Genomic DNA, 15,476 nt, shown 5'->3' with positions numbered 1-15,476 from the left:
TCACATGGAGGTCCTTTGGGCGCACACCAGCTCCTCGTTGTGCACCACGCTCCACATCCTCAGCAGCTCCTGCGCGCTCAGCTTGTGCACCACGATGAGGTTTTTATAAAAGCATGGCTCGCTGTTCATGGAGCTCACCCTGCGCCTGGTGATGCCGAAGGTCCTGAAGCCCGGGTGCATCTCTGGGGCCGAGTGAAGCTTCTGCAGGCACATCCCCAAAAACACGTCGTCAATGGGGTACAACTCCAGGTCCTCTGAGACCACGAAGAGCCTCCTGGCCAGCTGGGAGGACATCAGAAACCCCCCACCTCCGACATAAGGGGGATATGGCTTATCGTACAGCTCTTTGGGAATGTAGTACTTGCTCTGCCGGTTCCGGATCGGGATCGCCTTGGAGATGGTGTCCCCCACAAACAGGTCGGCCTCTTTGCGCTCCTCCACTTTGAAGCCGATGAGCTCCAGCAGGTTGCGCGTGTTCACGAACACATCGTCGTCTCCTTTGAAGATGAACTGGACCCCGGAGCAGTAGATGTCGAACCACTTGAGAAAGTTGACCTCTTTCAGGGTCAGGTTGAAGAAGGTGTCCATGAAGTCCCACTGGAGGATGTCCCCGTAGATCCGGTTCTCGTACTCGATCAGTTTCTGGAGGTTCTTGGTGTCTTTGCCAGTCGTCGGGCTGCCCAAAAGAAATAAAGTTTTGATTTTCTTCCCATCCACCGTGTGCTCCTTGCCCCAGGTTTTGCGCACCGCCTCCCGCCGGTCATGTTGCTCGATAACGGACTTGACCACCATGAGGAGGTGCACCTCTCCGTCCGCGCATTTCTCCGGGTGGTTGATGAGCATGGGGAAGTACCTGCAGTGTCTGTGCAGAACAAACTGGTGAAATCTCGGGTCCAGGCGCCGGAACCAGTCCTGGGTCCTCACCGACGCGTCCTCGCTGCAGTTGAGGACCTGTGCGTCCCAGGCAGCCGGAGTCCCGTTGGAAACCCGCTGCGCATCCACATCGTTGCTAAGCACTGGAGAGTCTGAGCTCCCCAAACTACTTTTCACGACTTCTTTCTTCAATGAGAAACACTCGGAGCCGCACCAGCCGGCCTCCCTCATATGTTTAAGTCCCACTCCGTCCTTTTCTGCCAGTTTCAACTTGTGGATCATAAGAAAAGACGCAAAGACCAGAGACAGGCTCAGCAGGGGTTTCAGCAGACCGACCCGCTTTCTCCGGAAAAAGTGATCCATGGCTCTCACTGCTGCGCCCAGAGACCCTCAGATGCTGGACCTTTTGCCTTCATAGTGTTTCACAACTGTGCGTCCGAGTCCACCACCACCACCGCCGCCGTCCCTGCTCGCTTGGACACCAGAGGTCGCGTCTTCGGCTACGTGAGAGCGCTGACACCGAAGTGGCCCCGGGGCCCCTTTCGCCCATGACGGCGCTCAGTGGAGTCACACATCGCCTCTCGGTGCGGGAAAAAGACGCAAGACACGCAGCATGTCCCCGGGCTCCTTCTCTGTCCTCTCTCTCCACACAGGCAGCCTGGAGACCTGCAGCAGGATACCTCTCTCTCTCTCTCTCTCTCTCTCTCTCTCTCTCTCCCTCCCACAGAAACCCCCTCCCAAATATCTCCTCCCCCTAATGATCCACACTGATCTGGGACCAGCAGGTTTGCCATTTCTCACACAGCAGGTGTCCACCACGTTACAGTGCCGACCATCAATATTAAACATTATAATAATCAGGAGTAAAATACAACAGGAGTTATTTAAAAAACAGTAGAAATAATTGACTTTATTCAACGTTACACATCGAATATGACTATAACTTAGCCAGGGAGTACAAACAGGTAGGCTACTATATATAAGCACAACACAGAGCATAATAAATATATATTAACATCTGCAGGAAAAAGTTGTAAATAAAGCAGCATTTTCATGAAAATCTAATACCAAAGGTTTGCGTTTAAATGCAAGTAAGAGAGGGATCGGGAGACACTAAATGTACATTTATGTGTGTAACGTTTGGCCGTTAAAAATAAGATGAATTAGCCTGTAAAATACTTGCTTTCATTATCCTTATGATCAAAGATACCAACGAAAAACGTATTTAAAGGGGGGGGGGGGGGGGACATAAATCATCAAAACACTCCCCAGTGTGGATACAGGACAGCATCATAAGTATATATGTGTGTAAATATTGTAAAGAAATGGCATCGAAAACAAAGGGATGTTCTTTTGGTGTTATTGGAAAGGACAAGCTGCAAGATATTCTGAATTGTTTTACAGTCTGAAATAATAACATAATAACACACACACACATATATATATATATATGTATATAAAGAATATTCATATTGTTCCTCGACAGCACAAACTGTAACATCTGTATATCATATGACCGTCAGCACTCATGCTTATATTCGCTCTCACAGGGAGGGTGGTGAGAGAGTCTGTAGCGCCCTCTCGTGGACATCTGCTGGAATTACATTCCTCCCTGTCCCCTCCCAAATCAAAAATGAACTAAACGGCAGGGTAACCAGGACCTGTCGTTACATGCGATAATGTGGACAACAGAAAAAAAGTCCATCTGATGAACCAACAACTGCATCGAGCTGAGAAGTCTTCAGTGAGAAGGCGTAAAAGCGGGAAAAAGTGTGCCTTCAAAATAAACTCATGGAAATGTGAACGGGATTAATACCAGGGTGCAGGCCTACAACGTTTTATAAATGTCAAAATAATCATCGGAATTTACAGTAAAATATTTAAACAAAAATTATAAATAGCGTGTAAAGTCTGGTTTCTATATGCGACAGTCCGCACTATTGACAGGAATTGTCTTTTAGACTTAACCAAGGACAGGCATATTTATTTCTAGCTAAAAGCTGTATTTTAATAATTCAGCCATAAATATAACAGCTAACATAAAACACATGCATTGGATACATATATATATATATATATTTTTTATTTATTTTTTTTGGAAAATATGAGTACTGTCGCAGCACAAACCCTGCCGTTAATGTGAGGTGGAAGTCGCCGCCGTGGAGAGGACGTCCTGAGGAACAGACTCGCTCTGACCTCCGAGTGAACCTCTCCAGCAGGAAATACACTGTGGCGGCTCCAGACAAGCCGAGCGCAGGCGACGACGACGCCACATATCCTCAAATTACAATAACAGATAGTTGCCTGTAGCTAGCCGCAGTCAATTGCTTTGCAAGCGAGTAACAAACAAGATAGTCGAGACTTTAAAGTCGGGGTCGCCGAGAAACGGACGCATTACGCCGGCAAATGATGCACAAGGTAGGTGTTTAGCTAGGCTGGTTTACTGTCAGGCAGCTAGTAAATTAGTCACTGGTAACTTAGTTCTTAGCTATCTTGCTAGCCTCATTAGCTTGTAGCTAATATGTCGATATGATCGATTAGCGGACTGTTTCGCTAGCTCTAGTGAGATTTTACCTTTTCCCTTAACCTTCAAGTGTGAGCCATTGTAAGCAGACACACAATGCTGAAGTCGTTCGTGTTCCATGTGACTTTCATTTGTTTATGCTGCCGTGTTGGCTTATTTACCGACGGTGTGCGTGGAATTTGATTATCGAAAGCTCAGTTACATTACTGGACAAGTGATGTTGTCGTAGCTGTTACAGTGTGAACTGTGTTTTATGACCTTCGATTCGGCACGGCTTGGACACGCCTAAACGGTGCTAATGTGACGTTAGTGGAATCAAGTTCAGAGTCAACTCGAGGTCTTGAGTCAGAAACGTGACGTTAAATTGCCGACATTTTGAGAGGAGTTTGGTCTGCGCAGGATACAGGAGCGTTGTTGGGGTTGTGCTGAACAGCCCAGGGGACTATATAGAGCCGTGCGTGACTGGTTTTAAAAAATGTATAACCTTTTAAACAGCACGTTGCTGTGGAATCTGAATCTGAATCCAATGAAAAGTAGAGGCCATTAGAAGTCGCAAATCTAGTCTAGCCTTCTCAGATTTCAAGCATTAGAATGAATATGAATGGTATCAGTCAAAGGGCTGACTAACGCCATGCATATCGTCATTAACAGGCTAAACTCAAACGACCTGATTATCTGAGGCAGCCATCTCAAATACACACGTATAGACATACCATGTGTAGAGACGCCAGCTTTATCTGTTCGCTCCTGTGCACATGCTGCAGTGAAATACTTCCAACATCTTGATGAGCTGGCTCACGTAGAAATATAAACTATATAAGTTCCCAATAAACTTGAAGTTAACTCACTCGTTTTCAGGGCTGTGTTTTGGAAAGTTACCTGGCTTGTGATGTCACTAAAAGCTTGGGAAGCCCAGTGAAAACATTTAGATAAAGAGTTGCTTAGCAGAGCTGCTGGTGTTATGACAGCGGCCTCCCGGCTATACCCGGTTGCTATACCTCAGTGTTGCTAGAAGGGATTAAACAAACGACATAATACTTTTGCAGATGCCTGGTCAACTCGACAGCTTGAAGCCCAGGAAGAGGAAGAGCAGCTCTGAGGTCAAAAGCTCCAGAAAGGTTTGTGTGAACTTGTATACAGGAGACAACAGCCTGTAGGAAGTGCAGGTTAAAGCTACAGTAACTACCAGGTCTGAATCAAACAACCAATCAGGGTTAACTAGCACGTAACTGGCCAATCACATCGACAAACAAGGGCTTCTACGGAAGGTTCCACCTTCAGGACTGGAGTGTGAATCAAAACACAGAGCCCCTGTTTACCCTGATTGGTTGTTTGATTCAGACTGGGTCAAGTTAAAAAAACAAGAAAACAAAACAACAGGGTGGCTGCTCACAGACACCCCCTTTTTTGTAAAGGAAACATTCAATTAAATATTGTTAGTGGCAACTTTGGCAATGTTTAGTATGAATAGCCAACATTGTAACGTATATATATATATATACAGAAAACAAGGAAAAGCATTATAGGTCCTCTTTAAAGGCCCATGTTTCAAGTTTTTTCCTCTAAACTGGACAGTTGTAACTGGCTAGACTTTCAGAACTGCCCTGACACACGTTAGGCTCACTGTTCAATATGTCTTGCGTCCTAATGACTGTTACATGAAGAACATTGATATAAGACAAAGGGATATTGATTATGGTGTTAGTGTAACATCACCCTAATCCTGGTCTGTCACAGGCTTCTGCTACAAGGAGGAGATGTGTGAAAAGTCCAAAGACACACTCAGCAGCGGAGAGCAGTTCAGCAGTCGGTGGTAACAGTAAAGCAGACGGGCCTCTGGAGAGACTCTCTCGCATCAGCTGTGAATGCCACCAGTCTGCGGGCAGGAGGAGATGCTCGGCGTCGCCAGAGCTCGAAGGTCAGGAGGGCAAAGAAAATGAGCTCAGGACGGGGCTGGATTTGGACAGCTGCAGAGTGAACGGCATCTTGGACAAACAGGAGGACATGGATTGTGAAGAAACCAGCAAAAGCATCTTCCCAGATGACGACAGTAACCAGATTCTCCCTGTGGAGCAGTTCTTTGGAAACCTCGACGCTGTGCAGGTGAGGCATTTAGGTTAATCTCCACAATAGGGACAAACTGTGACTCAGGTTGGATTATGTTGCTTGAAACAGATTCTCATCGAGGAAACCTTTCCCAACTGATGGCCAGTTTAGGAGTGGCTGTGTTGAAAAGACACATAGATAAAGCAGCACCCACATCAGTAGTCAAGTAAATGTTCTACAGTTTTACAACTTTAATGGTGTTACTGCACGTGATTCTAGGACATTGAGCTCAGACCCTGGTACAGGAGTATGAAGTGTGTTCTACCAGCAATACTCTTTAGGCAACATTTTCACAGTTAGGTACACATTTTAAGGTGCAAGTCCTGCCTCACTCACAGGTAATAGAACATTGAACTGATGTGAATTTTACCTGTTTTATAAGCACAATTCCAACAACTGCAGTAATATTAAAACAATAATTCAATTCAATTCAGTTTTATTTCTATAGCACCAAATCACAAGTAATCTCATAACACTTTACAAATAGAGCAGGTCTAGACCGACTCTTTAGAATATTATTACAGAGATATGTCGTTTTTTTTCCTTTTGGTACACATTACAATTAAGTCAATATGATTTTGTTTTCAAGAAGTAAAAGTAATGAGATACAAGAAAGACCCTGATCTCACTGATGCCCAAAACAAGAGACACTGCCTATTGCACAATGTTTTCAACACCTCTTAGTGTGTTCAGTTATGTTCTGCATGACATTTAACAGAGCCAGTGTAATAACCAGTTACGTCCTGTTTATAAGAGCAAGAAAATTGTAGTATTTTAGCTGCAGCAGTAAAAGAGATTCACCAAATCAAGGACAAACTCTGGCTGTAAAGAAGGGGGGCTCTCAGTACACTATATTGACTATACCATTAGTGCTATCCATGTACGCACTCATCACAAGGACTTTTTGTGGGATACCTGTACTGCTATTGAACGTGGCAGCGGGATAGTTTGATTGTTGTTTCGATGATCATGTCCATGTTGAACGAACGTCAAACATCGACTTTTTAATTCCACAGGACTTTCCTCAGAGATCATCAGCGACTTCTGCCCGCGCTCAGAGGGAGAACAGGAGACGACACTACTACGCACGAGACGACAGCGATGAAGAGGAGGTGGGCCTCAGCGGCGCTCAGCGGGACGACACAGGGAGCACTTAGCGAAGAGTGCTGCTCTGGTGACTGTGGTGGACTCAAAGTCATACCCACGGAAGGACCCAAAACCCCCTCAGCGCTTAGTAAAAAGCTGCCAAATGAATCTACCTGTTCAGAGGCGGCATTCAATCAGTCCTAAAATCATGACACTGTCACAGATACAACATGTGTGACGACGCTCATGAGTCACTGGCGATGAAATTGGCCACTGCGATATGAGTCACTTACAGACAAGCCAACATTACATGGGTGTATCTGCTAAGGACCTGCTTCCAGTACCCCAACATGTACTGAAGCCATTCATCACAGCTCAAAAACTGGAGCATCACAGAACTCGCTGAAGTTTACCACAAGTGTTTATGACTTTTAACTGTTTGAGTGCAAGTTTTGAGGGTACATTTATTTTTGACTTGACAAGAACCGTCCAGACACACAAAGTTGGTGGATTGTATACAATTCAAATTCAGTTTGGCCTGATGCCTGAATCTTTTTTTTTTAACATAGCTACAGTAATGGGGCTAATATAGCCACATGTGAGGAACATCTACTGTAGTGCTTGTGTTATTATTTATTGCTGAATTTATACTCAAGCCTCCCCTGGTTCAGTCATCTTCGATCTTACCTGGAGGGTGCGTTGGCCCAGCACTTTACTAAAACAAATAAGTCCCCATAACATGCTGCTTCGTAATTTGAGTGCAAGTCTGCAGTTTGAGATTAGCATTGAGAGATGCCAAACAGTGCTGGAATAAAATAACACACCCCAAAAAGCTTATTTCTTATTCTTTATTTACACAAATCTACAAATTACAAGTAGTAAAATGTAAAAAGTCACATGTTGATAAAAGCAGCATACTGATAGTTTCATGTTCTGGTTTCAGGCTGAATAGATGTGATGAGGAAGGAGGGTACACACGCCAAAGAGCAGTTCCATCATGACAGCTTTTAATATCACAAATTCATTGTTTAAGATGAATGTCATGGCAACGCTTTTCTTCATAAGAACGATTGTTCACCAAGTGTCTAATATTCCTCCTCAACACATCTTTGTGTGCTTTTTTTTTTTTTTTTTTTTTTTTTTTTGACAGCTGCTTGACAACTTATTAGCTGTTAAGCTTCCCTGATAGGTTCATATTTGCAAATATGACAATTTTATACAAGAAAAATGTATTATAAAAAAAACATGGACTAAAAACGTTGAGGATAACAGAACCTGACTTTGAACATTTAATCTAGTCATCAACAGTAATTGCACTAGTGCTGTTCACATCTGTTGTAGTATTTTGTACATAGCTGATTGTTCTGACCATCCTATCAAATGTTTTATATATTTTTACTGCCTTATTTATGCGAAACGCTTTTCATATTCTCCTATGCAACTTTCTGACTGAGTGAATGCCTCGTTCGTTAAGCAGTCATTGTAATCAATTCATGCATTTTACATCAACGTGCCAACTGCAAGAACCAATAAATGTTTTTCATGATTTCAAGGTTTCTGGAAGTGTATTGACTTGTGTCTGACAAACGGTCTGTGTTCAAGTCCAGCAGAATAGCGTAATAAGAGAAAGAAAATCAAGTGAGGTAAAAAGTTCTTGTTGTGGACCTGAGGTAATTATTCACAGAATTTATCAGTGCAGTACGTTATGTTGTCACAGTTCATATAAATTAATACAAATTTTCCATAAAAGTAAGAGTTAAAAATATTCACACCAAGCGCCTCTTCTTCCCTTTGGCCTTGTGTTTGTGGTTGGTGTCGCTGGCTTGTCTGAACACCTTCTTGGCGTCACACAGCAGGTTGTGAGCTCCTTTCTTGTGGCACACGATGTGAACCAGCTTCAGGTTTTCACTGGTGAACAGCAGGCGGTAGAAGTAGTTCAGGTTGACGTCGGTGCTCCTGTGCTTCTGTAGCGCTTCCAGCAGAGTGGGAATGACCGTCCTCTTCTTTTCAATCCTGGACGTGATGAAGGAGAAATGTTTAAGCAGGTATCTTGTTCCAGTTGATGCATCATCTACTGGACGCTCTACAGAAGAAAGCTGCAGCCCCAACAAGACCCTCGTACTTGGTTCATATCAGATCACTGTGTACCAAAAGCTTACTGATAATAAATGGTTTAATAATTAAACCATTTATTATCAGTAAGCATTAACCAATCACATCCAGACTATGCTCAAGAATTAAACTTTAATTCTTGAGCATAGTCTGGATGTGATTGGTTAATGTGAAACATGGCTCAAACCAAATGCTTTCTTAGCGCTGAATGAAGACTATACCAAAGCCCATGCTGCTTGAGCTACTAAACAAGGTGGGGGTGTTGCCCAAGTCTTTAAATCTATTTTCTTTTACTGAATCTACTTTTGATTTCACTCAGTTTGTGCATGAACATACTCACTGCAGCGGGATAGAGGACTCTGTCAAATGAAATGTATGAAAACAAAATAACATCTGAGACATACAGAAAAATGCACTGTGTGTGATGTATATAAATATATGAAAGTGAATTCTATACAGAATGAAATTAAAGGTTAGTTTTGTTTTCCAACTGATTCATATTTTTGCCCCCGAAAATGTGACTAAGCAGGCACAGATCGCACGTCAATAACAGGTGGAAATGGGGTCAAAAAGGCCTGAAGTCCTGAATGTTTTTAAATATGCCAAAGTGTCCAACCTGTGGTCCAGATTCCATGTACTGAAGAGGATCCTGCTCTCTCGGCTGCCGTAGGGGTTGATGGAGTGGAGAGACTGGCACACCTCCTGGTCAAATGGTCCCTGAGGAGGCAACAGAGGAGAGGAGGAGGTCTAAAGCAGGTCCAGTTCTTTCAAAATGTTTTGTAAGTTGTGAGGTAAGTGTCACCAGAATTTATAGATGCAGCAAATGGGGAGCTGAGCTGAGTGCACACATAATTTTTGGGTCCAAGACTATTATCATGTTGACATGGGGGCGCACAAACAACACAACTGACCTCAGACAAGGTGTACTAATTACAGAATTGTTGCAATTGAAGAGATTTGTAGACTAGAGCAGATGGCAGACTCCCAGCTGGACTCTGTGCCGATTAAGGGTTTTTGTCTGAGATCTCAAAGACTTGCGTGGGACATGCATATCAAGACTACAGCCATGTAGTCTGCATTTGTTTTTCTTGTTCATTCAGCTCTGGTAGACCTACAAACACCTTGGAATGTGGTTTTGTTCCTGTAATACCTGGCAGGTAAACCATCCTTCCCGAGTACAGAGGCGATGCGCCTCCTTTTCCGTCCTGTCAAAGTAGCAGCCGTTGTACTGGGCCGCCTTCAGCATTTCCACCAGGCACTCCGATGTTTTCAGAAACTCTGCCCTGACTTTAGCCTTCTGTATGGTTTTGGTGGCGTGATCCACCTGGGAACAGAGACAGAAAACCAAACTGTCAGGTATCACGCCGGACGCCTGAGGATTTATTGATAGAATAAAGAGTTTCACCTCCTTCACGTAGCCTCGTATCCTGCTTTCACAGTTGAACTTCATGTAGGCAGACTTTGTCTTGAATCGAGCATCAACACCTGAAATGAAACCCCACTTAACAACAAACTCAACTACAGATGAATTTCAAGTGTTCCGTGAAACATTTGTACGTCACAGTCATATTTTTTCTAAAGTAGCTGCCGTGCCTGCTTAAAAATTGTGCAAAAAACTTTCTGTCTGCTGCGAAATAATATATGTAGTGATAATGAGCAAAATATGTTGTTATCACATCAAAGCTGTCTTGTTTTAGCATGAAAAGGATCTCTGTAACACAAGAAAATGATCATGTCATAATGAGCACATTTATTTTTGTCATTGTGGCAGCACTATGTTGCCGTGACAACCCATAAACCAAGCAGCACAAGTGCGGATGGCCTGAGTCTCCATTGTACCTTTGAACCAGTCTTCATCCTCCTTTCTGCACTCCAGCTCAGATCTGTCGTCCAGGTTCAGCAGCAGGTCGGCCAGGATTTTACGCCTCTTGGGGGACTGCTCATCAGACAGGAGCCCTTTCGCCGCTTCAATGAGGCCATCAGCGTGCCGGTCTGTGCTCAGCAGCTGACCGATGTCACACACAACTGGAATTAGAAGCACAGGGGGTTATAAGAGTTAGACAACACGTTTAGCGTTGAAGCATTTGTCTTTATTTTCTTTTTTCTTTTTTTCTTTTAATTTCTTCACCTACCTCCACTCCATGTCTGATCTCTGCAGAGAAGAACAAGTTCAGTGTTTTCTGGCAGAGTCGGAAAGAATTCCTCCGTCACTTTTGTTCCATCCGCATACAAACAAACATGTGCACCAGCAAGTGGCAACTGGAAATGAGGATGACATAAAAGTATACATTATAATTATTCTAATTCAAGCCACTTGTAGGCCCAAGTTAAGATATTGTTTTTTTTAGTTAATGTGTAGGACAAAGCCTCACAAATTCTGAGCTATTACGGTAAAATGCATTTATCTAAACGTGTTTTTCAAGTTTCACGCTATTCAAAGGGGATGCCCACTATCTCTTGCTCATTGTTTTACACTGTGACCACTGACTACTGTGATACCAATCTATGGACAAAAAAAAACAAAACATGTATAAGAAGTGGGGAAAGGCCTGGGACACTGTCAGCTATAATCTCATCTCATCTCAAGATGTTTTATGGTTGTTTACAGAATGTGCAGACAAATCTGGAGACAAGAGTTATGGTGACATAATATCTTCTTTGTAGTTCCTGAAGTTCTTTTTCCATTAAATGATGCCTTACGTCACAGAGCTATCTATGACACAGTCTGCTCGGATTAAATGGATATGTTTATCTTGTGTATCTTGTGTCTTGGTACAGTGAGTCTATTCAATATGTGCTGGAGGACAGGCAGCGTCAGTGAATTGCTCTCTCTGAAACAACACTTAGTCATATGTAACATTTATTTTGAAAGGATCATGCTTGAAATGAAATGCTTTCTAACTTTGGTGCATTTGCATTGATATATATATATATCAATGCAATATATTTCCCCCCTCCTGTGTATAGAACAAGGTGTTTTTTTCTTATCTTATATGCAGAGAACATGTTAGGATATCTCTGGTGGATCCAAGCTGTCTGAACATTATATGAAAATAATAAGATTCCCTTTATCTTTTTCTTGGTGAAGATAACTCTGGACTGGACAGCAGTTAACCAAACATCTAACGTTGCGTGTACCAAACGTAGGCTTCTTTTGTTTATATCAACAGTGCTGCCTTTCCTCTTCTTTACCATTACGTTATATCCTCGCTGAGGAGGAAGCGGGACGTGCGTCCACAGCTGTTAAAAACAAACTAGAAGAAGACACACGGCCTCACCTGTAATAACTTGCAGCCTTTTTTAAGCAGCTCCTTCACATCTTTTGCAGCAACTCCGTACTTTCTGTTTTCATTACGGCTCCTAATTTTCACAGGTTTAGTTTTCCTGAAGAGTCCAAACATCGCCCTGTTTTCAGTTTGTACCTACCGCTTCCGTCTTCTTCCTCGTGACGCTGACGTTACGCCGCGGTGACGTGTTGCTGCCCTCTAGTGTTTCTCTTCTTCTACTGCCTCTGCTTGACAGGAAGCTGCTGTATGATTCATATTACTGTGAACCTTCTCTTTATACATACTGTATATATTTTGTTTATATACAGTCTATGGTGTGGCTCTTCAGATATTTAAAAAAGTAATAGTAGCGGTACCATTAAGAAAAAAACTCCATTACTAGTATAGGCCATGCATTCAAAAAGTAAACGTACTAAGTATTATCAACAAAATGTATAAAACCATAAAATACTCATTATGTAGGAAAGATTGGCCCCAGTCTGGGTTATTTTATTATATATTTTATTACAATATTGATCATCATCATTATCAGCATTTTATTATTATGATGCATTCACATATAAGCAGTATTTTGATGTTGTAGCTGGTCAATAGGAATCTACCATTTTATATTGCAGTAGAAGTAGAAGTATAAAGTATCAGGAAAAGGCAATACTCAAATAAAGTACAAGTACCTGAAAATGATCTTGGGTACAGTGCTTGAGTAAATGCAGACTGGTAACACTACATGTTGTTGCATGTAGGACAGAATAAATGGGAGGCAAAGGGGAAAACGTTACCTCTAGTGCTTGATGTTTACATTCAACAAAGTGTTGAGCTACTAGAAATGTCATAATAATAAATAAATCTCCTTTAATTTTTCATTTTTGTGGGCCCTCTCCAGCTGCGGAATGGCTGGAGTTGTCAGCAACTTTGACTATACAAATTAAAGTAAACTAATAGATGAACAAGACTGATTGCAAGTCAAAAGGTTTATCTATCTTAAGAAATATGAGAATTTGGAGATACGTGGTTTTCACTGGACAAGAAGGGTATAGAAAATTGTAATCTGAAAATTAAAGCTGTCAATCGAAATGTAGTGGTGTAAAAAGTACAACTGAGCGTAATATCTTGTTTCACAACATAAAAGTTATACAATATATATAATAATTCTACCCAAGAGTTAAAATCTTGTTCTTGCAGGTTAAATCTTGTGAGATGTAAGGGGCTCTGTAGTTTTGCACCCATCATTGCCCTCCAATTCTGGCACCCAGAGGAACCATCATATAGCAATACCCCTAACCTAAAGCAATAAAAAAAAGTTGTTCTACTTATACTTACTACTTATTAATGCCCTCAACTTTTAAAATACTTTTTTATACCTCTTGAATGTCTGAAGGGCTTTTCCCTAATCATCTGTAATGATTATTTGGGCATGTACATCATTACTTGGGCTGTATCTGCCTTTTTGTGGGACGGTGTCACTAATAGGAATAAACTCAGTTGCAGCCTGGCCAGTCATTTCACACCGCAATTGTTTTCATTCCCCCTTGTCCCAGACACACTGAAGTCAGACAAAGTGGACCATCAGGTGAAATGGGACAATTAAGGTCTGAACATTATGCGTCTAAATTTTAAGATCCAGTCACGGCAAATTATCTCACACTTTGCTATAAAAAGGGACACAGACCTTATTTTACTGCAATGGGCCACCATTAAAATTTAAATGTTTAAGCTTAAATGAGCTATTTGGACTTCTCCTGTCACAGACTGTCCATGTCACCACTAATATCAATGCAATACTACTACTATAGCTACTACTACTACGAATTATAATATCAATAATATATTTAAAATAATGATTAAATAATTGTATATTTATGTTTACTATAAGTTTTTTGCTTTGTTTTGTTTTGTTAGTCACGTTTGAGGAAGACCGAGACTGTAGACCTGCATGGCAACGTGAACATTACCATAGTAACTGATGCAGCGCGATGGGAAATACCAAATTACAGGTGTAGATTAAGAGACGACGATTGGGACATTTTGTTTAGAAGTTCATTTTCGGTAGAAGATGACTCATTGCATAAAGGTCTTACTCATACGTTAAATCCCTACTAATTGTATTTTTCTTTTTACTCGTGAATACTCCTGATGAAATCGTTGATTTACTCAGCTAACCCGTCTGCGCCGAATAGTAGAATCCGATTTCAATATGGCGGCCGCGGGTTTGAAAGTATGATCGGGTAGAATAGATAACACTAACAGTAAAAACTCGGTTGTACGCGGCATTTCTGAATTTTTTGCAGTGTCATTCTAATTTTTTTTTATATAAATTTAAGACTATGGTAAAAACAGAAGACATATCCACCATGGAAGACGGCTGGAGAGAAGTGTTTGAGAGAAGCCGGTTGCCTCCCCCGCCCAGTCAGACAGTTCGCCTGGCTGTGGAAAGCCACTTCACCCAGTCCCACGGCTTCCAGCTCAGCCTCAACCGGCTCACTGCAGCTCATCTCCCGCAGGTGACTGCTCACAGCGAACGCTAAAGGCTTAATAGAGATATACAAACAGTTCTGCTCATAGAAGAAATGCGGTTGGTGGTTAAACGCACCTAAATGTGTGGTTTTTAGTTTGTAGAGTTGACTGCTAACTTTGGGCTGTCATTATATAGCTAAGAAATTACAAGAGTTTATACAATATCTCGCCTCTATAACGTTAATTTATTATACGTCACAGTGCGTCTGAAGAGAACTCGCAAAACTCTGTCCAAAAAGTTGATGATTAAAGGTGACCTTGCATTTTATCAAACGGTCAATTACGTTGACCAGTACAAAATACCAGTGTAAACATGATATGGATCCTCTTGTAAATTCGGTTTAGAGATAATCCACCTGTAGCTAATCTTAACACACATGATTGCCTAACACACACCCACTGCTTGCTGCCTCCTTCCATTGAGTGGACTTAAAATAGTCTATATTTTTGTGGAATAATTGATAATTGATGTCCTACATGTATGCAGAATTTAGGGTTTGGATCTTCTATAAAGATCTTTAGTGAAACTCACTCAGGGATGTTTGCTGAGGAGATGGGCAACGTTAAATTGACAGATTTAATGTTTTAATTTTTCATACATTCAAATCTTTTAGGACAGGGATTAGCTGTGACTTTTCTAATGTGGGTGTCTTCCCTTTTTACTCACAGGAGATGTCAGAGGGGGAACAAGATGTGGCCTACCAACTGCGAGTGACCCTGTTTGATAGAAATCACCAGCACTTTTTTGGGAAAACATGGAAGAGCCCACCCCAGAGGATGAAAAACAACAAGCTCTGCTTCAATGAGGTAGCTTTATTATGATAGGCGTTCCGCTAATGTAAGGCCAGACAACTGCAGATGACACGCAGCTGTGATTTACTGCTGGGTTTTTAGACTCTATTTGAAACTCCTCTCATGTTGTTTTGGTAAGCAGTGGGTTGATGATTATATAGTGAAATCAATGCCCATTCAAG

General features: G+C 42.0%; 3 protein-coding genes across 3 annotated transcripts in view; 2 read left to right on the top strand and 1 right to left on the bottom strand.

The window, feature by feature from the left end:
• b3gnt7l (UDP-GlcNAc:betaGal beta-1,3-N-acetylglucosaminyltransferase 7, like) lies at nt 1-1,308 on the bottom strand. The gene has a single exon (XM_070911032.1). It carries the CDS (start codon nt 1,234-1,236, stop codon nt 1-3), a length of 1,236 nt encoding a protein of 411 aa, XP_070767133.1. The 5' UTR covers nt 1,237-1,308.
• Nucleotides 1,309-3,140: 1,832 nt separating this feature from the next.
• c8h1orf174 (chromosome 8 C1orf174 homolog) lies at nt 3,141-8,141 on the top strand. Its single transcript, XM_070910061.1, has 4 exons — nt 3,141-3,291; nt 4,444-4,515; nt 5,135-5,500; nt 6,520-8,141. The coding sequence occupies exons 1-4, from the start codon at nt 3,280-3,282 to the stop codon at nt 6,658-6,660; spliced, it is 591 nt and encodes a 196-aa protein (XP_070766162.1). The 5' UTR covers nt 3,141-3,279; the 3' UTR covers nt 6,661-8,141.
• A 1,270-nt stretch (nt 8,142-9,411) lies between these two features.
• Nucleotides 9,412-15,476, top strand: part of nphp4 (nephronophthisis 4) — a 161,219-nt gene continuing 155,154 nt past the window's right edge. Inside the window, exons 1-3 of the mRNA XM_070909736.1 lie at nt 9,412-9,457; nt 14,326-14,489; nt 15,172-15,309. Coding sequence (XP_070765837.1) covers nt 9,412-9,457; nt 14,326-14,489; nt 15,172-15,309 — 348 coding nt within the window. The remainder of the gene's footprint in view (nt 9,458-14,325; nt 14,490-15,171; nt 15,310-15,476) is intronic.

The sequence above is a fragment of the Enoplosus armatus genome, chromosome 8 (genome assembly GCF_043641665.1).
Source record: "Enoplosus armatus isolate fEnoArm2 chromosome 8, fEnoArm2.hap1, whole genome shotgun sequence".
NCBI lineage: Eukaryota > Metazoa > Chordata > Actinopteri > Centrarchiformes > Enoplosidae > Enoplosus > Enoplosus armatus.
Note: the sequence above shows the minus strand (reverse complement) of the source record. Positions and strands in the feature narration are given on the sequence as shown.

Coding starts and splice junctions, on each gene's coding strand:
- c8h1orf174 (XM_070910061.1), top strand. Junction 4,516..5,134: donor AGGTCAAAAGCTCCAGAAAG/GTTTGTGTGAAC, acceptor GGTCTGTCACAG/GCTTCTGCTACAAGGAGGAG. Junction 5,501..6,519: donor GAAACCTCGACGCTGTGCAG/GTGAGGCATTTA, acceptor TTAATTCCACAG/GACTTTCCTCAGAGATCATC.
- b3gnt7l (XM_070911032.1), bottom strand. CDS start 1,236: ATGGATCACTTTTTCCGGAGAAAGCGGGTCGGTCTGCTGAAACCCCTG.